The 24,903-nt window shown below is 35.6% G+C and overlaps 1 protein-coding gene across 14 annotated transcripts in view; it reads right to left on the bottom strand.

Moving 5' to 3' along the window:
• The window catches only part of MPDZ (multiple PDZ domain crumbs cell polarity complex component), a 174,878-nt gene that overhangs the window by 83,296 nt on the left and 66,679 nt on the right, over nt 1-24,903 (bottom strand). For all 14 annotated transcript variants that reach the window (XR_004030622.1, XM_030814986.1, XM_030814875.1 and 11 more), the window contains 7 exons: nt 18,108-18,291; nt 17,228-17,299; nt 8,474-8,583; nt 5,511-5,657; nt 4,485-4,649; nt 2,470-2,655; nt 1,134-1,343 (listed from right to left, as the gene is read on the bottom strand). Coding sequence is in view for 13 of the 14 variants with exons in the window: in XM_030814986.1 (XP_030670846.1) it covers nt 1,134-1,343; nt 2,470-2,655; nt 4,485-4,649; nt 5,511-5,657; nt 8,474-8,583; nt 17,228-17,299; nt 18,108-18,291 (1,074 nt within the window). In the remaining variant the exon portion in view is untranslated. The remainder of the gene's footprint in view (nt 1-1,133; nt 1,344-2,469; nt 2,656-4,484; nt 4,650-5,510; nt 5,658-8,473; nt 8,584-17,227; nt 17,300-18,107; nt 18,292-24,903) is intronic.

Raw genomic sequence — 24,903 nt, forward strand, 5'->3', positions numbered from 1 at the left:
TGTTTTAACAATTCTTTCACAAAAATCAACAAACCCATATTACTACTTATGAAACTATATTTATGTGTTTGCATTTTCTTAAAAAAACGTGTATCTGCCTTTTCACTTCAAACTATATTCACGTACTGGAAAAAAACCCACAAATATTGAGAACATCTCCAAAATTTAACTGCAATACAATGACAGGTACCATGTTGCAATCACTACATTTAATACAACATACTGCTTTATGTAGCACGGATTCATAAAGTTGTTTCTATTATTACAGTAATTTATGATTTGGGAGCTATTCCCTGCCAGGAGAGCCACAAACTGATGAACCCATTTTGGAAAGTTTAATTTCCTGCTCTGCAGTAATTAGACAGCAAATGTGTTGAAGTCAACTGAATTTAGCAACTTGAAGCCACTCTGACAGAGATTCTACTTTAACCCACTGTGATTAAAGATTTTATTGTTAGTTAATGCTATTAATTTTTCTAATACCCCACTACATTGGTATAGATATTGTAAGCCGTATTCATTTGAAAATAGTTGATTTTGCACTAATCATGACCTTATTATCAAATATAAAATGTCAAGGCTGGGTGCGGTGGCTCACGCCTGTATTTCTAGCACTTTGGGAGGCTGAGGTGGGGGGATCATTTGAGGTCAGGAGTTTGAGACCAGCCTGGCCAACATGGTGAAATTTCGTCTCCACTAAAAATACAAAAATTAGCCAGGCATGGTCGTGGCTGTAGTCCCAGCAACTCAGGAGGTCTCAGGAGGCAGGAGAATCACTTGAACCTAGGAGGTGGAGATTGCAGTGAACTGAGATTTCGCCACTGCACTGCAGCCTGAGCAACAGAGCAAGACTCCATCAATCAATCAATCAATCAATCAATCAATGTCAAAAGTGAACCAAAGACCAATAAGTTAGAAGTTTATTTATAAACTTCCTGGCTATTTTCTTTCCTTTTTTTTTTTTTTTAAATATTACTCAAAACTAAATCTTTATATGAATGGAGCTAGTAATCACGTTGATGAAAAGTACTAAAAGTCACGATTCAATCATGAGAACACCTAAAGCGAAAAGTAGACCTATGAACCATTTTGCTTGTAAATATGAACGGAAGCAATAAAATCTGAATTCTTACGGGTAAAGGCTTAGCAACTCCTATTCTCACAGTTCCTGATGGTGCTCCCTTCAGTGCTTCTACAGCTTCCTCAAGACTGCTGTTTTCCAAGTTAACATCATTTACAAACATGAGTCGGTCACCAGGAAGAAGTCGTCCATCCTTTTCAGCAATGCCGCCAGGCACCAAAGAACGAATTATAATCACAGTGCTTGCTGGATCAATTGGATCCTGACAGAAGACAAAAGGAAAGAGGAGTCAGCTCATTTTACAAAGAAAATTCTTCTACAGGTCGTCCACTCTAAATTGTAACGCATGAGTAATTGTCTCAAGTGCCTTTAAAAATTTTCATGCCAAAAAGAATCCATACAAAATTTCTAATTATTTAGACAAAAGCTATCTCCATTTTAGAGGGTTTAGGAAGAAGTCACCTTAAACAATGGCACCCTCACTTCCTAATGTTCCTGAGTAGACCTCTTAAATTGTACAGATAACTTTAAAATTATAATTTTAACTTTGATAAGTTATCAAATTTTGTAACTATTACTGGAGGCCAGATGTTGGGTATATTAATTATTAACAAAAGCATTTGTTAAATAGGGTGTTACTGTATGGAACATCAACTCACTACTAGATGTAAGTGCACTGAAGGTAGGACCCATCCTTTTGAAATAAAGGAACGGAGAGCGAGGCCATAAAGTATGTGGTAGTGAAGTATTTTCAGACACACAGCAACCTTAATATTTTAACAAGGCTCCAGAGTCAGGCCCTATGAACACAACTTCCTGGAGTCATCCAAGGTGGCTTTCTGATCTAGTGTAAGAAAGGAACAACAGCTGCACTCTTATCAGATAGGCTTTACCATCTCCTCCCTTAGCAAAGAATGCAATGCAAGCAGGGACACGAGGCCAACTTGATGAATTTAAGTATATTCATAAATTTAGTCAAATGATTGGAACAGCAGAAATATTAATTGGAATATCAGATTATAAATTAGCATTCACGTTATAGACAAAAGAAATACCTACTTCTTTATGACTTACCATTAAAATATGAGTCATCAAATAAGCACATGGAAATAAAAATAACATAAACACTTCCCAAATAACAAAAAAACACCCACTATGATATTCCTAAAATGTATCTTCCAATTCCGAGAGATGAAATAAAAATAACTCAATGAACTCAACGTTAAAAGAAATCCTTTATGATAATCAATGAATCCTATAAATCACTATTTTGAAAGACTAACTAGAAAAAAGAAAACGTCTTTGATGGTTATAAACTATCATCATCTGCTTTTTCTTCGATAGCAACAACATGCCTTTAAAAACTGTTAAAAGTAGTATATACCTACCTGATAATCTAAAATGCTAAAACCAAGTCCTTTGCTCCCTTTCTCCAGCTCTATGTGCTGAATGCCAGCCTCCCACATGGCCAAAGGTGCTTGAACCTCCTCTGTACTCTGACCCGCATCAGTCATCGCCAGCACTGGATCCTCTGTCTCTGATGACCCAATGAACTCACCTAGATCTACATGAGGCTGGATAACATCAGACAGCTCTTATTTCAGAGGCATTACATTAGCTGACACACATACCAATGCTACAAGAAAAGGGATATTCCCAGCATCTGTCCAAACAAAACATCCTCAAACAAGAGTAGCAACAGCTTGTCATGAAACCTTTAGGAATTAAGGTAGTAATTACTGAAAGTTGTTAAAAAGGAAGAAATACCTAAGTTTTAACAAACATTAAAAATATATGATTCAAAGGTCTGTGAAAATATGCAATGGTTATATCTTGACAGCAGGATTGTGCTTGACTGTCACTTTTTTCATCAGTGTTTCAATCATCTCTAGTCAGAAAAATTGTAAAGCTATTTTGATATTAAATAAAGGAATTCTTACGATAAATAAAAACAAGAGAAAATGGATAAATGCAAAAGTTCTATACTCTATCCAAGTAAGAATTCTAACATGCTGCGACTTGTGCATATGGTTATTTCATTAACAAATTAAAATACACAGTGGCAAAACATAAGATTTGAAATCAGATTTGCCCCCAGCTTGAAGCAGCTTGAATATTTAAAATCTGAGTTACATTGAGCAATATTCATAACCTGGGCCCCAGAGTTACCCATCTCATAGAATTTCCTGAGGACTAAATGAAGTAACATTTATAAAGCATCTGACAGAAATAGGGATTCAAAATGTTAGGTTAATATAGGTTAATTCAACTTTGTTCATCTGTATGAACATAACTTAAAGAAAGATGTGTTTATGAGGATGAAATTCTAGTTTGTACAATATCTTTGCTTCTAATCAATCATTGCACAGCCTAGGACCACAGATGCAAATGACACCCATTTGCTTTACTGTAACAATCCCATTATACACATAAAAACATGTATGGATATATATAGGGTGCCAGACTTTGAGTGCTATAAAATTTGGAATTATGTTTCTTGTTCTACCCTATTCTAATCACTCATATGAATATTAAACTATGCATTTTATTCTTCAAAATTTTCAAAATTATTCCATTGTACTGATTCATTCAATATAATATAAATCAACTCCTAACATCATCTCTCAATATACCTTAAATGAGATTTGACTAGACCACAAATTATGCAAAGTCCTAATCCTAACTTTAGGTATGTATTGTGTAACCTCAGAAAAGCTGATTAGCTCCATTTCTTGACATCATGATATGAATGAATGAAAAATAATAAACAAACAGGAAAATGTGAGCTCCTGAATGTCACAGAGAATTATCTGACATGTATCACTATGGGCCAAATTTATTGTATTTTAAAAGGATAGTATGCAAACAAGTAAGACCTATCCACACAGAAATGCTGTGTCCACCCATATTTTAGCCATTCACTAAGTGGTAACTGTGTGCCAGGCAGAGTTGGGTAGGTTATTTAAAAATATTTTTTACCACATATGTACTATGTACACACTATATACTTCAGTTTTCTCTTCCGCAAATGGAGACGAATATGAGCATCTACTTCATAGAAATATTGCAAGTAAATTAAACAAGTATGTAGTGTGCATTAACATCTAACATGATTACATAACCTTATTTAACCTTCAGGGCAACTTTTTGAGACAGGCATCATGACTTACATTTTACCAAGGAGAAAACTGAGGTTCAGAAAGATGAAGTGATTTGCCCAATTTCCCACAGCTAGTGTCAAGTCTGATTCAAATCCAGATTTGTCTGACTTTAAATTCTATCCTCCAAGCCATGGGCTATGTGAGTAAATCAAATACCAAATTGAAAAATGCTTAAAAATTTTTAAGCCATTTAGCCTTTCCATTATATATGTAGGTTAGCCTCATGTATGCAAATCTGATACCTTTTCTGTTAGCTCAATATCACATAAGTCCAGGCTATCCAATTCTGATTGGGTGGTGGGGGGCACAGTTCGACGACAGCACACCATTGTCACTTCTATAGGCAGTTCTTTTAAGATAGTCACCACATCTTGGTGATTTTCCCCAAGTAAAGTTATGCCATTTACCTATGAAAAAAGATACATTGTCCAAGAAACAACACTTCATAATACGAACATTCTTTTGAACACAATTTTTTTATTAAATATAAATTTTACTATAGTCATTACCATAGTTTACTGTGCTCAGAACTATAGTGAGACCTGTGGAAATACCATCTAAATCTATGCACAAGTTTCGAGTATTGTTGGAATTGAAGCTTCTAAAGCACTCAAAGAAAAACCACTAGCTTTCATCTATGTTTGATCTGCCAGTGTAGTGGTCTGGAAAAAAGAGACAATAAAAATATTTCCAAAGAATGAAAGGGACAAGGAGAAGAATATTATAAAACTGTGACATTTTGTATAATTATAAAGTAAAAAAAAAATTGGACAACGACATATCGTATGCTAGTGTGTTTTAAAAAGTGAGGGAAAATAATATATTCAAACTTTCTTATTTATGCATTAAAAATACTGACAGATTACAAAGAAGCAAATATATTAGTAGTTACCTAATGAAGGGTGATGAGAACTGGATGAATAGGGACAGGAAGGAGACCCTTTTCCATTCTTTATCTTTGTATTCTCTGTGAGTTTAAACACGTGAATGCATTACTTATGCTAAAAATTAAATAAATGTTAAAAAAAATTTTCAAAGACTGTTTTTATAGTTTTCTGAACCTAAATAAAAAATGGCATGGAATTAGTTCTAAAGCTAAATGTACACACAGATACAAAATTTCTGCTTTGGGTTGTTTTTATCTGTAGATTTCTCTCAAGTCCCCTTTGGAGGGGAAATTTAAAATGAGAATTTATTCACCACATAAGCCTCCTGCAAACTTTTCCATGTCTTATTTAAGGAGGAGAAGGAACCGCATAGCTCCTTACTTCCAATAGCTCGTCTCCACTGAAAAGCTTCCCGCTGTGTCCAACAGGACCCTCTGGTAGAACAGATCGGATAAAATGATGTCCCACTGTTGCTTCCAGGCTTATCCCCAATCCACTGTTCTCACTAAACTTGCTCACATGGGCCACCTGAAAAGAAAAAAAAAAAAATCACCACAATTTTTATATTCTTTCTTTTTATTTCTACTCATGCACACATTTTATGTTTTATGTTTACCCAAAAGTGGTCATCTTTCTCATAAAGCTTCAAAAACCATATTGTAAAACTGCAAAGCTTTGGGGCTTTTCCTTTGAAAGAGTACTGGTGTCTTTTGATTTCACGAACTTACAAACTGAAAGGAAGCAGTGAGCTGCAAGCTCCCATTACATAGGTCTCATCTGTTTCTCATAAATAGGTACAATTTCTCTCCTTGTTTCCCAAGTAGAAAAACGAGGTTCAGAAAAGTTACCATGACCAGAGTTGCACAGCTAGAAAAGGGTTTGAATCTAAACAAAGAACCTAGAACCACATTCCTGGTTTTATGCTGTATCCAGAGACAATGGTCTTTAAAAATGATCAAAGCTTAAAACAAAAGAATGAACTTCCAATTTCCTACTGTTACATTAAATAAGGAAGAATGTTAGAAAGCTGTTCATTTTCACACAGAATCCAATAAATATAATATTAAAACCAGAAGGTATGCCAAAGACGATCTACTTTATCCCTTTTATTTTATAGTTAAGGAAACTGAGGGATAAAAGGACTAAAAAAAGTTTCATTAAAAAGAGCTCTTTCAAATTTTAATGATAACGTGCGGAAGTCAGTTTCAGAAGCGATATCATCTGACTTTGAAATCTAATACTGGATGAAATCCTTCTCATCCCTGAAAACCCAATTTAGACATCACTTCCCCTGAGAATGTCCCATCCAATAATGTCCATTGGTCAGTCCCGTTACACTACTTCCCTTATGATTTCATTTATGCTGTATCGCTACATAGCAAACAATTTGAAGTCAGATCTATGTCTTATTACCTTTATCTGACCATGGCCCATAAATAACTTAGTCCTTTTTCATTTATTGTACACTTCTGCCCTTGACAGATTAGTAGGAATGCCACCAAGAAAGCATGAGCACAAAGGGCAGTTAAAAGTTCAGCCTTTGGATAGAGAAAATGTATATACACCATGGAATACTACACAGCCATAAAAAAGAATTAGTTCATGTCCTTTGCAGGGACATGGATGAAGCTAGAAGCCATCACTCTCAGCAAACTAACACAGGAACAGAAAACCAAACATCATATGTTCTTACTCATAAGTGGGAGTTGAACAATGAGAACACAAGGACACAGGGAGGGAAACATCACACACTAGGGCCTGTAGGGGGGTGGTGACAAGGGGAGGGAGAGCATTAGGATAAACACCTAATGCATGCGGGCCTTAAAACCTAGATGATGGGTTGATAGGTGCAGCAAATCACCATGGCCATGTATACCTATGTAACAAACCTGCACATTCTGCACATGTATCCTAGAACTTAAAGTAAAATTTAAAAAAAAAGTTCAGTCTGAGCTCTGATGCCTACAACGAAATGGCTAGTCAAAGGGTCTCCTTCATTATTCAATTACCACCCGAAGGACTGCAGTCTCAGTTATGCACACCTGCCACATTAACCCTATCCCTCCATGAAAATAATTTCTGATGTTTCATGTTAACCACTGTTAAGATGGACCTTAGTGTATTTTTCCTTAAGTCAACTTAAAATGGTAGTAACAGCTATACTTACTCAATTCATATTTGACTGTTAATCATTTTGAATGTTTAAAAAAAAAAAGATTATAGCAAGGTGCAGTGGGGCATGCCTGTAATCCCAGCAATTTGGGAGGCTGAGGCAGGCAGACTGCTGGAGTCTAGAAATTCAAGACCAGCCTGGGCAACATGGCAAAACCCAGTCTCTACAAAAAATACAAAAATCAGTTGGGCGTGGTGCTGCATGTCTGTAGTCCAAGCTACTCGGAAGGCTGAGGCAAGAGAGTAGTTTGAGCCCTGGTGGTCAAGGCTGCAGTGAGCCATGACTGCACCACTGCACTCCAGCCTGGGTGACAGAGCGAGACCTTGTCTCAAAAAGAAAAAAAAGAAAAGAAAAGAAAAAAAGATGATTATGGTCATGAGGACTAAATGAAATACTAAGAACACTGCTGCTTGGCACAAAGTATGCTATAAACGCTAGTTATTAATATATGTCATCTGTTGTATCTTCTCCCTTCTAGTCCAGAGGTATATAAATATTACAAGAAATATGAAAAATTCTACCTAACATGGTATTTTATTTTTTCTTTTGAAATCCGTGAAATTTGCTGGTATGGTATGTATCTTAAGATTGATAATTTATATCAATTTTGTTAGACCTCCTTTTGGGATGGTAGATCACAATGGCTATGCTAGATATACAGGCTATTAATAAACATAAAACATTCACCACAGCATAAGTGGTATGAAAAAAAGTATGCAGAATTAACCTCTTCAGGAAGGTAAATACATAGGAGGGGAAAAGAAAGAGTAGAAAAGAGTCCTTTTACAATTCTGTTTCTAAGTCATGATAAATTTTGTTTTATTTTTAAATAAACTCATTCTATTTTGATTCTTTCTATAAATCATAGGTTTAAAAATCAGAAAAATCCTTCCTTGTGTCTATATTATTCATACTATTACTGGAAATATTAAAATACTGATAAAATACAAGCTTCGAAACTTCCATCCCATTTATTTCAGTTCTTTTGTTACTATATACACTTCTCCAAACTAAATTTTTTTTATTACCTGGGTCACCACATTTAGGTTGTCTAAAAAAGGCCTGTACATTTGATTCTTCTCTGGAACTCTAATGATTGCCTCTGTTATCCCCTCGAACTGCCTGCTCAAATACAGTTACAAGTTAGAAAATTACAGGTCAGCTAACCTACCACTATTTCATAGTTAATTCCCATAATCCTTTGCCATTTTGTCAGCAGGGCAGCTTCTTGTTTTTGTGCATCTTCTATTTCTTCTATCTCAGCTGACAGTAATGGATACCCTGAAACAGTCAAGGCAATTAAGTTAGCAGCAAACTACAAAAATCTCCACATCTTAACATCCTGTGCCAAGGATTCTCTGATCAGAACCTGTTGTATCAAGTCAGACTCTTTGCCCAATATATGGGCTATTCTCATCTCCATAATTATTTTAATACTTCAATTAAGAACCCCATCATTTGTATGTTTGACACTACTCACTTTTAACAGATGTATTTTAAATCTTTACCTCCATTAAAGTGTCCAAGTATTATCTAATTTTTATTTAAAAGAGTAAGGACTCTGAGTAGTTCCAGAATTCACTTCATAGTCCTCTGGTAATGCTACAGTAAAAAGGGATGTCGTCTTCAATGTTGTCTGTTTCATTTTCATTTAGTGCATCAGGGGAAAAAAGGACTATGCTATTATTTCACAAAATCAAACAAACGAAATCAACAAATAATATATATAACTCCAAGTACAAGAAAACATAAAGAAATAATAAAAAACTAAGGCTATACATTAAAATAAAAGCCTATAATTGGTATCTCAGTAATTTACAAAAAGAGAAATTTTTAAAGGGAAAGAAAAACACTAAACAAATTATGTAAACAATACTGAATTTAAAATGCTTACCTAAAACAAGAAACTGGTTGAGAAATTTAAAGTCATAGTCAAAGATTTCCATATTTCATAACAGTTCTTATAAGATTTGTCTTTTTAAAATCTCTATTAGGCACTATTCTCTAAATTAAATTTCAATATCCTTTGTAGCATTCAAATTTCAAATTTAAAAAGGGTTAAAAAAAATTCAGATTTCTTATTAGTTGCCTCCTCTTTTAGTGAGAATATCCAGGAGTTTTCATTCCAGGCATATTTTGTAGGTTTGTTATGCTTTAAGCTAATAAGATGATTCTGTATTCTCCTTAAAAGACTGTAAACAATGAACCATATATATTTTTTTTAGTTTGAAGACTAGCCTCCCCAAATAAGTGTTACTTCCTCAAAATTAAATTCAGTCCAGAGGTTAACAGATATAAAAGTGCAGCTAAATAGAAGAAATATGTTCCAGTGTTTTTGTTTATTTGTTTGTTTTTAAATTAGATGGGGGGTCTTGCTATGTTGCTCAGGCTGGTCTCAGACTTCTGGTCTCAGTAACACTCCCGAGTAGCTGGGACTACACCAATAAGCCACCATGCTGAGCAATTCTAACACTATCGGGTGACTACGATTAACTATATTCTCTTTTTAAAATATTTTATTGATACATAATTGTACATATTTATAGGGTATATGTGATATGTGATATTTTGATACATGCATACAATGTGTAATGATCAAATATGGATAATTAGGATATCCATTCCCTCAAACATTTATTATATTTTTTGTGTGTGTTGGGAACATTCCAAATCTTCTTCCTATTTTGATATACACAATAAGTTATTAATTATTGTCACCCTACTGTGCTGTTGAACACTAGAACTTATTCCTTCTAGTTAACTGCATTTTTGTACCCAGTAACCAATACCTCTTCATCCCATCCCTCCTCAAACTCTTCCAAGCCTCTGGTCATTCTACTCTCTATGTCCAGAAATCAACTTTTTAAGCTCCCACTTACAAGTGAGATCATGCAGTATGTGTCTTTCTGTGCTTGGTTTATTTCACTTAACACAATGTCCTCCAGTTTCATCCATGTTGTTACAAAAGACAAAATTTCATTCTTTTTGTGGCTGAATGATATTCCATCGTGTATATATACCACACTTTCTTCATCCATTCTCCTGTTGATCGGCATTTAGGTTGCTTCCATATCTTAGCCATAGTGAACAGAAAGGCAATAAACATAGGGGTACAGATATCTCTTTGCTATATTGATTTCTTTTCTTTTGGATATATACCCAAGAGTAGGATTGCTGGATCATATGGTAGTTTAACTGTTCGTTTTTTGAGGAACCTCCATAATGCTCTCCCTAGTGGCTGTACTAATTTACATTACCACCAACAGCATTATGAGGGTTCCCCTTTCTCCACATCCTTGTCAGCATTCATTATTGCTTGTCCTTTGGATAAAAGCCATTTTAATTAGGGTGAGATGATATCTCATTGTAGTTTTGACTTGCATTTTTCTGAAGATCAGTGATGAAGATTTTTTCATATACCTATTGGCCATTCGTATGTCTTCCTTTGAAGAATGTCTATTCAGATCTTTTGTGCACTTTTAATCAGATGATTTGATTTTTTTTCTATTGAGTTTTTTGAGCTCTTTATATAGTCTGGTTATTAATCAGATGGGTAGCTTGAAAATATTTTCTCCCATTCTTTGGGCTGTCTGTTTATATTGTTGATTGTTACCTTTGCTGTGCAGAAAAGCTTTTTAGCTTGATGTGATCCCATTTGTCCATTTTGGCTTTGGTTGCCTGTGCTTTTGTGGTATTACATAAAAAATCTTTGCCCAGACCAATCCAATGTCCTGAAGCATTTTCCTAACGTTTCCTTCAGGTCTTATATTTAGGTCTTTAATCTGTGTGTGTGTGTGTCTGTGTGTGTGTGTGTGTGTGTGTGTGTGTGTTTTAGGACAGGCCTTTGTAACATATTTTGAAGTCTGTTGGTGTGATGCCTGTAGCTTTGTTCTTTTTGCTCTATACTGCTTTGGCTATTTGGAGTCATTTGTGGGTACATATGAATTTTAGGGTTGTTTTCTCTACTTCGGTGAAGAATGTCATTGGTATATTCATAGGTATGGCATTGAATATACAGACATCTTTTGGTAGTATGGATATTTTAACAATATTAATTCTTCTAGTCCATGATCATAGAATATCTTTCCATATTTTTGTGTCCTTTTCAATTTCTCTCATCAGTGTCCCGTAGGTTTCACTGCAGAAATCTTTTACTTCTTTGTTTACATTTATTCCTAGGTATCTTATTTTTCTTGTAGCTGTTGTAAATGGGATCACTTTCTTGATTTCTTTTTTGGATTATTTGCTGTGGTGTATGCTACTTATTTTTTATGTTGAGTATGTATCCTGCAACTTTACTAAATTCATATATCAGTTCTAACCATTTTTGGTGAATTCTTCAGGTTTCTAAATATAGGATCATTTTATCTGCAAATAAGGACAATTTGACTTATCTCTTTCCAATCTGGATGCCCGTTATTTCTTTCTCTTGCTTAATTGCTCTGGCAAGGATTTGCAGTACTTATGTTGAAAAAAAGGTGGTAAAAGTGAGCATCCTTGTCTTGTTTCAGATCTTAGAGAAAAGTCTTTGGACTTTTCTCTGTTCAGTATATTAGCTGTGGATTTTTCATATATGGCCTTGATTATTCTGAGGCATGTTCTTTCTATTGCTAGTTTGTTGAAAGATTTTATCATGAAGGGATGCTGAATGCTTCTTCAGCATCTGTTTGATGTATTCCGTTTACTGATTTGCGTATGTTGAAACATCCTTGCATCCTTGGGATGAATCATACTTGATAATGATTAATGATCTTTTTAATGTGTTGTTGAATCTGGTTTGCTAGTATTTGGTTGAGGATTTTTGCAACTATGTTCATGAAGGATTTGTAGTTTTCTTTTCATTGTGTGTCCTTCTCTGGTTTTAGAATCAGGGCAAGGCTGGCCCCAAATAATGAGTTTGTGAGTATTCCCTCCTCTTCAATTTTTTTGGAATAGTTTAGTAGAACTGGATTAGTTATTTAAATGTTTGGTAGAATTCTGCAGTGAAGTGTTAAGTCCTGGGATTCTCTTTAATTAGAGACTTTTTATTACCGACTCAATCTTGTTACTGGTCCGTTCAAGTTCTCTATTTCTTCATGGTTTAATCTTATAATCTTGGTAGACTGTAATTGTCCAGGAATTTATCCATCTCTTCTAGGTTTTCTAATTTACTGGTGTGCAGTTGTTCATAATAGTCTCTAACAATCCTATGTATTTCAATAGTATCAATTATAATGTCTCCTATTTGTCTCTGATTTTATCTATTTTAGGTCATCTTTTTGGCTTAGTTACTATGGGGAAAGACGTGATGATTTTGTTTACCTTTACACAACCAACTTTCTGTTTTCTTACTCTTTTGTATTTTCATCTCAATTTCATTTATTTCTGCTACAATTATTCTTCTTTCCTTCTGCTCCTTCGGGTTTGGTTTGTTCTTGCTTTTCTAAGGTTCATAGTTTGTTTATTTGAAGTCTGTCTTCTTTTTTTGATGTAGGTATTTGTTGTTATAAACTTCCCCCTCAGAACTGCTTTTGCTGTAGGCCATAGGTTTGGTATGCTGTGTTCCCATTTTCATTTGTCTCAAGAAATTTTTAAATTTCCTTCTTAATTTATTGACTCATTCACTGTTCAGAAGCATAGTATTAAATTTCAATGAATTTGTAGAGTTTTCAATGTTTCTTCTGTTATTGATATCTAGTTTTATTCCATTATGGTCAGAAAAGATACTTGATATGATTTTGATATTTTAAGATTTATAAAGACTTGTTTTGTGACCTAATATATGGTCTAGCCTGGAGTATGTTCCATACGTTGTTGAGAAAAATGTGTATTCTGCAGCTGTTGGACGGAATGTCCTGTAAATGTCTATTGGGTCAATTTGGACAATGAAGTCTACAGATGTTTTACTGTATTTACTGTTGATTTTCTGTCTGGATAATCTGTCTACTGCTGAAAGTAGGGTGCAGAAGTCCCCTGTAATTATCATATTGCAATAAATCTCTCCCTTCAGGCTTATTTTTTTAATATATTTGGGTGCTCTGATGTTGGGTGTATATATATCTACAATTGTTATATCTGCTTGCTGTATTGACCTACTGATGCTTTTCTCATTAAATAATGACCTTGTCTTTTTATTTTTTTACTGTTCTTCACTTAGCCTATTTTTTCTGACATAAGTATAGCTACTCCTGCTCTTCATTTTTGTTCCCATTTGCATGAAATATCTTTTTCCATTACTTCGCTAGAAAGCAGTATAGCAATATTGGGGCTCCTTTGAATGTAGTGTTTCTTTTCTCTTGATGCTTTATTTTTTTTTATTTTGCTAGTATGATTATGATGTGCCTTGGGGATTTCCTCTTTGTATTGAATATAGTTGGTTACCTCTAAGCCTGTAGCTGAATGGTGTTGGCTTTCTCTAGATTTGAGAAATTTTCAGCTACTATTTCCTTAAATGTGCTTTCTAGGCCTTTTTCTCTCTGGTCTCCTTCAGGAATTCCTATTACACAGAAGTTAGTTTACTTGATGGTATCCCACAATTCTCATAGTTCTCCTTCACTCTTTTAAATTCTTTTTTCTTTCTTCTCTGATAGGGTTATTTCATATGGTCTATCTCCAAGCTCACTAAGTTTCTCTGTTTGATCGAATTTGCTTCAGTCAAAACTTTCTAATGAGATGTTGGCTTACTGTATTATTTATTTCTAAGGTTTCTATCTTTTATTTATAAAAGATAAAAATAAAAGATACAAAGATAAAAATAAAAGATACAGTGAAACAAATTTCTCATTGTGATCCTGGATTATTTTTTAAATTTCATTTTGTTTCCTATCCGTATTTTCCTGTGATTCCCTGAACCTCTTTAACAGAATTATTCTGAATTTTCTGTACAACATTTCATAGATCTTCAATTCTTCTGCGTCCATTGCTGGAGTTTTGTTGGTTTCTTTTGGTGGTATCCTATTTCTCCATGTTTTCACAATCCTTGTATTTTTACATTGATGATGGTTCCTTTGAGGAGTTGGCTACCTCTTCCAGTTTTTGCAAGTGCTCTTTGGTGGTGTTAGAGATTTACTACTTAGTATCAGAAATTAAATGCTGGGCTGTTGTTTTTTCCCATTCTGGGGAGGATTTATATGAGTACTGGAACTAAAACACTTCCCTGGAACTAAAACACTTCCCTGGAACTAACTCCTTGACTTGCTATTATTTCCTCTAGGGGAGGCTTACAGTGAGCACTGAAAATTAAACACTGCCCTAGAATTGTATTGTTGCCCTGCTATGGGTCCCCAGTCTGGGGAAGATTTAAGCTGGCACCAAAACTTAATCCCAACCTTTCAGTTGTTTCTAGGCCAGGGGATGGCTCCATGAGAGCACCCGGATTTTGTGGAAAATCCAACTAAGGACAGGATCTTCCCACAGATTGCACCCCAGCAGCACCATGGAACCAGCCAGTATCTTCAACATGGCATACCCACTTACCAGAGTGCAGAATACCTGCCAAGATGCATGCCAGTCACTGTGATCAGTGCCTCTGTCTTTGCTCCCAATTCACCCCAAGTGCTTCAGCCCTCCTGGAACTCCCAGTGGTTCACAGGAATGGGACCTAGGTGGATTTCCAGTGAAAGATTACCAGACCAGTGGAGAGACTGAATGTCTACCTCCAATTTTCTCCTCTCATCTTGGGAGCTGTGGGTCTAAAGAAATTCTCTTTGAATGGCATTATGCCAGTTTGAGGAAGGGTGCAGCTCAACCTAAAATTACCATTTATCTTATCAGTTATGGCTCCTCTCAATTCTGTAGGCCCAGGAAGTTTCTCTGCTTCTCCCTCTAGTTCTGGTGAACTCAGGGTGGTATTTTTGTCTTTGATAGTTTCTAGTTGTATATATACAGGAAGAAGGATGTGGGAGGAACTTCTAATCTGCCATCTTGTTGATGTCACTCTTCAATTTACTGCATATTTTCAAATAGCCAGAGGAGCAAGATGTTGTGTTGAATGTTACCAACACAAAGAAAAAATAAATCTATGAGGTGATGGATATGCTATTTACTCTGATTTGATCATCATACACTGTATACATGTATGGAAATATCAGACTGTACCCCAAACATATGTTCAATTATTATAGGTCAATTAAAAATAATAAAAGCAAATAAACAAATTCAGTACAGAGAGAAATAACTATGCAAGGATGAACACAGATTACAGGGAAGCTTTGAACTGATTCTGCAAGAGAAATAGGAGGGTCAGTTCAGAGTCCTATCTCTTTCCACACTTCCTTTTTCTAAGTCTGCTGTGTTTACACAGCTAGACAGTGATTTAAACGGGTGAGATTATGAATGGAGAAAGTGGGGAATCATGCTGCTGATAAAAACAGTCTACAATTCATATTCAACTAACCTTCAGCAGAACAACTCTCCATTCTCACCTTCTCACAATTGCCCCAAGACTGTATTTCAGGCATATATTTAAAAATCATAAAGTCTAAACCTCTGGTCTTGCTGGAAAGTCAAATGACTTGTCCAGACTTGCACGATGTGTAAAATACCTGTGGAAGAGGCAATAATGTCTTACCCCTTGTCTGAGGACTAGTACTAGGGCAGATGCATTAAAATCACTTAGAAGTTTGTGCCTTATTTTGTTTAAAAAAGATTCTGGGACTCCCGATTCTAGGTCTATAGTCACCCCCATGTATCCTGCCACAGAGAGAGAGAGAGAGCAAACTTTCTCATTAGCTACCTTCACCAAAGCAAAATAGATGGTTCTGCACCTTGGAGACAACTCCCACACCCATGCCCACTTAATGTCACAAGTACCATGCTCTAAACATTTTTATTCTTTCCTACAATTCCTGATATTCACTTTAGCCTAAATAATTTCTTTACTTATTAGTGTAAAAATGGCAGAATGTTATTAGTACATGTGAACTCCATAGATCTAACTTCTGTAATATCTGCAAACATAAATATCCCTTTAAAATAGTAAAGCTCATTCAAAATTTTCAGCAGAAAATCCAATAATGAAGGAACAGATATGTTAAAAAACAACAAAGCTTCGGTACAATTATATTCACATGAAGGGAGGGAGATCAGTCTTGTATTCTCTTCAGTGGGTTTAAGTTACCAAGTACCTAAAGCAATCTGAAAGGTAAAGGAAGCACAGGGCACACAGAATAAAAAGAGGGCAGCAACATTCTGGCAAAACTAGGTATTAAAATAACGCTACTGGCCAGGTGTGGTGGCTCACGCCTATAATCCCAGCACTTTGGGAGGCCAAGGTAGGCAGATCATTTGAGGTCAGGAGTTTGAGATCAGCCTGGCCAACATGGCGAAACCTGTCTCTAATACGAATAATAATAATAATAATGTTACTCTAAATTTTAAAAAATAGCTTAATGGGTCCTAAGTTTATAGTGAGAGAATTCCCAGAAGGTATGATAATTTCTCTGCAATTACCTTCCAAACCCAATATTAAACCTTGGAACCCCTGAAAAATTAAGAAGTGATAAAAAGCCTCCCAAAATTGAATAGTCTCATTCCCAAGAGCTTATGTGTTAACGATTCTCCTGTTTATTTTAAAATACTTTATAATTTTATTACTGTTAGTTTATGTTGGCTGTATAGAAACAAAGAGATTAAATTAAAACCACATACACAACCAGTTAATTCCTAAGGAGTTCTGGTCAAAAAAAATATGGAAGTAAGAATTGATTGACTCAGCAAGAAAGTGTAAGTGAATGATAAACAAAAGTATAATTTAGCTATAAATGGAATGTTTTAATCCATAAGACCACTTAGTCACATTTATAAATAGGAATTTACAAACATCACTTTTTGAAATTTTTTTTTAGTAACTTGCAATATATCCATAGAGGCTTAATCACATTTGTAAAAATCATTTCTAAAAAAGAAAAATAATGAAGTACATAATAAGCTGGCTCTAGATGTTTACCTTCTTCTTCAATTGGTAATATGTTGGTGTTTCTCCTCGAAGATAAAGAATCTTCATCTTTTTCATAATTTTCTTAAAGATAAACATATTTTAGTAATTTTATCTTCAGTATAATCAAGTACTTGAATTTTTCTAAGCCCAGTATATTTATTTGAACTCCTACATGAGAGTCTGTTTTTTAGAGATAAACTTCTCAATAACTATATGTACTTAAAGGCAAGTTCTTTTCGTGGAAAAGAATACATTTCTCCTGTGATTTGCCCATCTGTCTCTTAATAGTGCAATATGTATAAATGGCATAAATATCAGAATGGTCAACAATTTTAGAAATGAAACGGCACTTTTCAGCCAAAAGCCTGATTTCTACCAATAAACCCCTGAGCTACACAAGGGTTTCAGTAATTTGCAGACATATTCATGTACAAACAGCTTATGAATGACATTTCTAAATGTGGAATTAAAGTCGATTCCTTCAAGGAAAGGCTGGGCATTTAGAATTATTATGAAGGTCACGTAAATAATCCAGGCAGAAGCGCATCCCCCTAAAGTGAGAACATTGCAAAGACATCCAGAAGTAAGGCAGAAACAGAAAGGTAAATGACTGCCTGTTTCCAACTGAGAAATGGTGACAATGAACAGGATAGAAAGAAATCTGCTCTATTCAGAAGCCTACTCTATAGTTTATAAACACATCGCTGGTTCCAGTCAATCCTGACTTTATTAAACTTCTTTTCTCACCTTGGTTTATAATGAATAGTTGAGGCTAAAAAGCATTCTGAATAATTAAGAACCATTCTGAAATAGTAAGTTACTTTGGAATTTAAAAAAAATTGGAGACAATATAAAGGTCTAACTAAAAACCAGATTAACCTAGGATTACCTTTGATTATGCTGGCATTAACAGGAGACAAATCTGCATCTTTTGTGACGTCTTCCCTTGACATGAGCTCGGCTTCCTGCTTCATTCCTCTCCTCATTAGTGTCAGGAGCACAGTTTGTCCTGTGTGTCGCAATACCTCTACTGCTTGCTGATTAGTAAAACCCTGAAGGTTTGTGCCATCTACCTGTGATTAAAAAAAAAAAAAGCATGTTATGTGTTAAATAAATGGATATTTGTATTACCAATTCACAAAATGTGTATGTATAGTTTGTTAGTGTGAAAAGAATGGAGAATAAGTATTCACCTTATTAGGGAATGAACAGTAAGACCCTAATATCTCTTTGGGAACCAGTATTAACAGGGATGCACTAGAATCATTTGAGAGGGTTCTGTTTATTTTAATATAGATTCTGGGGTACCATATCCAGAAACTGAGTCACTAGTTCTAGGGTAGGACACAGGCTTCTATGTCTTTTTTTTCCCTTTTTGTTGAGACAGGGTCTCACTATTGCCCAGCCTGGAGTGCAGTGGCGCAATCATGGCTTCCTTCAACCTTAACCTCCTAGGCTCAAGCGATCCTCCCACTGCATCTTCCCAAGTAGCTGGGACCACATGCACACACCACCACACCTGGCTAATTTTTAATTTTTTTTTCTTCTTTCTCACTCTGTCACCAGGCTGGAATGTACTGGTGTGATGTCAGCTCATTGCAACCGCCACCTCCCAGGTGCAAGTGATTCTCCTGCCTCAGCCTCCCGAACAGCTAAGACTACGGATGCGTGCCACCATGCCCAGCTAATTTTTGTATTTTTAGTAGAGTCAGGGTTTGACCATGTTGGCCAGGATGGTCTCGATCTCTTGACCTCATGGTCTGCCCGCCTCGGCCTCCCAAAGTGCTGAGATTACAGGCGTGAGCCACCGCACCTGGCCTACTTTTTAAAAAAATTTGTAGAGATGAGGTCTCCCTATGTTGCCGAGGCTAGTCTTGAACTCCAGGGCTAAAGGGATCCTCCCACCTCAGCCTTCCAAAATGGTGGGTTTACAGATAAGGGCCACTGTGCCCCACTTCTACTCCTTTCTAAATATGCTTTTATATTCCTCAGATGATCTCAATGCACAGTTAAGTTTGGAAACCAGAACTATGCAGGATTAAAAGGTATAGAAGACAGTGATGAATGTGCTCATTGAGTGCACTGATGTATCGCAAGGTCATATTTATATTGCGTTTCAAAAAAGAAATAAAAAAAGTGTCTTGTCTATTTGCCTTTTCAAAAAAATACATTTGATTTTCCCCTTTTCAAAAATGACAAAACATTCAAAAATGTCCCAGTGATCTTTCCAAAATATAGATATGATCATATCTCCCCAACCCTCTCTTCTACAGAAAACTCCTTAGGACAATGCTCCAAATTCTCAACATGGCTTAGAATGGCCTGTGCCAACTGCTCCCATCTCCCACCAGCCCCAACCTCATCTCTCATGATGCTGTCCATTACTCTCTGCCCCTCAGCCACAGAGGGCTCACTTCCATTCCTCTGACTTGCAGTGCTCTCTTCAGCCATGGAGTCTCCGCAAGTCCTGTTACCTCAGCCTAGACTCTCTGGATAGCCCACTCTAGACCATGCTCTTTCTCAATAGCTTACACAGAAAACATGTATAATTGCTTTATATCTCAGTTCAATAGTTGTTTTCATAATAAACTACCTTGATGTCTTTGACTGCAGTCAAAGCCCCCTTTTACCCATTCTTCCTCATAGCATTTTTCAGAATTTTAATTTTACATTTTCTGCTATTATGCAGTTTATGACTATATGCTCCAACGACAGGCTCTGTATCATTTTTCCTTATAGTAGTGTCATCAAAACATGGTGCTGTCTATACTATAGATATTAAAATATAGAGCAATTGGCTCATAGGTCAAAAACTTATTTGTAAAGCAAATAAGCAAACTATATTCTGAGGTAGATAAATATAAATTTTAACAACATGTTGTTTAATTCATAAAATCACAGTAAAAACAATTTGAAAAAGCAGAGCAATAAATTTAATGCTGAAATTCAAAGTCATTAATATTCCTTAGAATTGCAAAATGACTATAAAATGACTGTACGTGTAATGCTTTTCCAAGCATAGTGGGGCCATATTAGGCACTCAAATGTTTACTCAGTTAGAAAAGATCTGGATTTTATAATCTAAATCTTATAATTCAGATGTTTACTACCTTAGTAAATATGTGAAAATTATAAGATCTAGATCAAGGCTGGGTACAGTGGCTAATGCCTAGTAATCCCAGTACTTTGGGAGGCTGAGGCAGAAGGATTGCTTGAGCCCAACAGTTTGAGGCCAGCCTGGGCAACAAGCTGAAACCCTGTCTCTGTAAAAAATAGAAAAATTAGCCAGGCGTATTGGCACATGATTGTAATCCCATCTACTCAGGAGGCTGAGTTGAGAGGATCACTTGAGCCCAGAAGGTTCAAGAGGCTGCAGTGAGCCATGATCATGCCAGTGCATTCCAGCCTGGGCATCAGAGTGAGACCCTGTCTTATATAAACAAATATTAAAAAAAAAAAAAGACCTAGATCAGTTGTCTCCAAGATGGAGTACCCTTACTGCAAAGGTTTCTGAAAGAATATAATAAAACATCTAAATAAACATTTTAAAAACCCATTTGCTTAGTAAATATGTGTATATGTGGGTGTATATATATGTAATTATGTGTATGTACACATATGTAAACACCATATAATGTCTGTTGTTTATATAGGATAATAATATATGTAACAACAATATATACGAATATATAGTGAGGAGGAAAGAGGGAAAATGAGTAGTTAGCTATTTTTACCAGAGGGAATATTCAATCAAAAATCCAGAAACCTCTGATCTAGATGAAAATCTCATACTCTGTCAGTTCCTTAAACCTTCTATGATACTTCTGAGCTGGATGGTGACTTGAACATAAGTATCTGGCTCTGTTCTTTCTCCCTATCTCCACCCTGCTGATTCCCTGTTAGAAAAACTAACAATACTGCAACAAAACTGGAAACCAAAGAAGCACCAAGGTACTTAGACCAGCAATTTGGAGAAATTTTTACTAGAAATGGTCTGCGCATGGCCAGGTCAAAGGCAGGAATCTCTGTATGTGTGGGAATAGCCTGTCTGGTCTATAAGAGGAAACTTCAGCAAAAATCAAAAAATATCTTCTCATTAAATGAGGCAGTCAGATGGTATATGCGGATCCTAACCAGTAACTCCAAGAAACACACCAAGTACTGAAGGCCATACTAAGCTGGGTTGCATGTAATAGCACAGAATTACTTTATTTGTAATAAAAATTACCTTAACCACACATGTGTGCACACAAGCACACACACAACTCCAAATACCTCTTGGCTACCAGAGCAAACACAGAAAACAAAAACAGAGGCAAAATCCCCCAGTGTGATCCTCTACCACTGGTTTCCTATTCATTTTGTTAATCTACAAATGAATCAAGTGAAGCTATAGTAAATTTAAACTCTCCCCTTCCCTGTCACTTTGTCAATTCCTAAATCATCTGGAAAAAAAAACATACAATCTGCAGCAGAACCCATCTCAACTTCCATCTGCCCAGTTATTTTTGAGAATGACCAAGGGTCATGGGATGTGAAATAAGATACCACGGTCCAAAAACAGGTTGCATACTGAAGATTGGTGCATGTAGCTTCCTATGAAGTTGTTATTGCAGTGAACAGGAAAAAAGATATTTCCTGAAACTTACTATCAAAATAGTTCACATTTCCTTGTATTTATGGAAGCAGGAATTACAGTTACAAAGAAGAAACAAGTATCTATCCCCCCAAAAAAAGAAAAAGAAAACTTACAATGAAGGCAGTCAAGATTTTAAGTACTGCAAAAACAAAGTCCAGGTGATGCATGCAATGTTCCCATATCTCAGAGGAAAAGAATAAACAGATAAAAAATGATCAGAAACAAGACTGGAGACACACAGGCTGATCTAGGAAATCCAACACACTAATAAAAGAAATTATAAGGAGAAGATAATAAATGAGGGGGAAAAAAATCAAAGAAAGGATTAGGGAGAAGGGAAACTTACCCAACACAACAAATCAAAAAGGCACATGAAAAACCAGAAAATGATGAGAAATTAAAAAAAAAAAAGAAAACCTCACACCTGAATGTATCCTGTTAAAATTCTTGTATTTCAAAGATAAAAAGAAAAAAGATCTACCAGCCTCTAGGCAGCAAAGAGAGAGACTAGGTTATCTGTACAATTGTGGTAAAGAAATTACAAACCAAGAATCTTATACTTAGTGTGATGTATGAGAAAACAGAAATTGTGCTTGAGATGCTATGATCATTAATATCCTATACCAAAGCAAGTTATAAAAAGGGCCACCAAGGAAAAATTTAAACTAGGTGGTAAAGAACTACAATTCACACACATTCAGGGCATAAAAGAGCTGAGTGCTGTTAAATGTTAAGAAAAACTTAAGAGGAAGATTTTTTTTTAACATGAAAGAATGCTATACCCTACCCACCCAGGTATTTCCCCCTTGACTTCAAGTCCAAAGTGACCTGCAGAAGAGGCAATGCAGCAGATTGTGTCTAATGCCATCAGGAGGATAAGGAAGAAGCTGTTTAGCTGCTTTGGCAGTGGAGCCAGAGGAAACTTCTGTTACGTTGAGAACTGCTCACCTCTCTAGCTTTGTCTGGGCATAGACCACACAGGAGTGAGCCAGGCTCAAGTCATTTTGAAACCTACCACAGGACCCCAAGAGAATGATGGGACTCAAAAGAGACAATCTATGAAACAGATTGCTGAGAAATCAGGGGCCAGTGGGAAGAAGAGTCGGCTACATAAAAAATCCATCATCTGTTATTCATGGAAAGTCAAGCCAAATATATCTCCATTGGAATCTTCCAAGAGCCCAAGAAGAAACCCTCAGAGATAGTCAGTTTTGAACATCTGCCAGGTTCACTTAGCACAAAGCCATCTTTCAGCAGTCAAAGACAAAATGCCCCTTCCTTCTTCCTTCTCTTCTCTCAACTTTTACACCATAAAAGCCAAAATAAGGTGTGGGTATAAAAGAATTAGGTGGGGAGAGACAGACTGAGTAATATACCCTCTATCTCTAGGTAAGCCATCAGTTCATAGCGGGCTTCTAATATGCCAGGGGGTTCATTTGAAATTAGACTATTATTTAGTATGGGAAAAATTTAATTACTAATTTGCAACTGTGTCTGATTATTTTGATTGGCCACAGGATAACCTACTCTACAAGAACATCCTAAGACATGAAGACTTGCCTAAGATTTCTTCTAGGGGAAGGGGAAGAACCTTCGCATTAAAAATTAAAAGGGGCAGTTGATGACAAAATTTTTTAAGTTAAGATTATATCTAATAAATCCTCTTTGTCCAACATATTTGTTATCACCAGCTAAATAGTCAAAATATAAGAAGTCAGCACAAGAGGTTCTTAGAGACAAAAAGTTTAGAAAGTCCACTAAAACATTCTCTTCCTGTAAAGTTTACTCAAAACACTCTAGCCAAATGAGAGATTAATCGGATTTAAAGTTCAAAGTAAGAAATCTGTAGTATACAAGATACAGTGCTGAGCAACAAAATAAGTAAAATTCAAATCTAAATAATAGTATTACAGCAACAAAATAGAATTTAAATGTTTCATGTCCTTAAAAGAAATATAAGGTAGTATGTAATAATCTGTCTGTAACAACAAACTGTAAACAACATAACGATCCATGATTAAGCCTGCTTCAATATATCACAACAGACCTACATGTGCTTACATAACTACCTCTCCCAGGTAAATTTTTAAGTAAAATAAAAAGGTATAGACAAATATAATATGATGCTATTTAAACATAAATACATAGAATTTTTCTAAATTTTAAACCATAAACTATTATTAGTGGCTATTATGAGTGGTTTCTATGAGAAGGCTTTTTAACCATGTTCAAATTTTATATTCTTTAAACCTTAAAGACAAAAATTAATGTAAAATAAATGAATGTGTTATTTACTCTCACAGTAATAAAGGAAAAAAATGGCAAAAATCTCCACATTGGGGCTCCATGAAAATTCATAAAAGGCATAGAACTTTAGGCTGTTTTTTATCTGCAAAACATTTTTATTGTTCAATTCTATTTAAAAGTGATGTTTTATTTAGAAAAATCTAACGTGTATGATTTTGTTTATTTAATAACAGTAACTTAAAATATGTTTAAAAAATGCATTCTTTTTCCTTTATCTTCCGAACTTGATGACTTGGATTTTAAAATGTATTCCTTACTCAAATGACAGAGAATAATACTAGCACAGAAGAAATTGCTATAACGGAACAGTCATGAACTTCTAAACCTAGACTTCTGTTCAAATGTCTTAGTTACTTTCATCTGTATTATGGAAATAAGAAGATCTATTTTCCAAGAATTATACCACATGGCACTTTGTACTGGGAAGATACTCAGAAGCTGGTTATTGAAAGAGTAAGGAAGTGAGTAATACACATAAAAATCTCCAAGGCTTTCGTTGGAGAGGTTTCTGTTCAATATAATCACACCCACGCTACATATGAGCCAAAGTCACTGAAGCCTAAGGGGTCCTGGTTAGCTCTGGTTCCCCTTTATCACAAGAGAGTCAAGAAGTCAGTTCAGAACCCATGGTACCACAGAGAAGAGTAATGCAGAACTAGGTAGTATAATGGCAGCAAATCGCCTATGTGCTATCTCATGAAAAGAAGACATCCAGGCCGGGTGCAGTGGCTCATACCTG

The sequence above is a fragment of the Nomascus leucogenys genome, chromosome 1a, assembly GCF_006542625.1.
Source record: "Nomascus leucogenys isolate Asia chromosome 1a, Asia_NLE_v1, whole genome shotgun sequence".
NCBI classification, from domain to species: Eukaryota; Metazoa; Chordata; class Mammalia; order Primates; family Hylobatidae; genus Nomascus; species Nomascus leucogenys.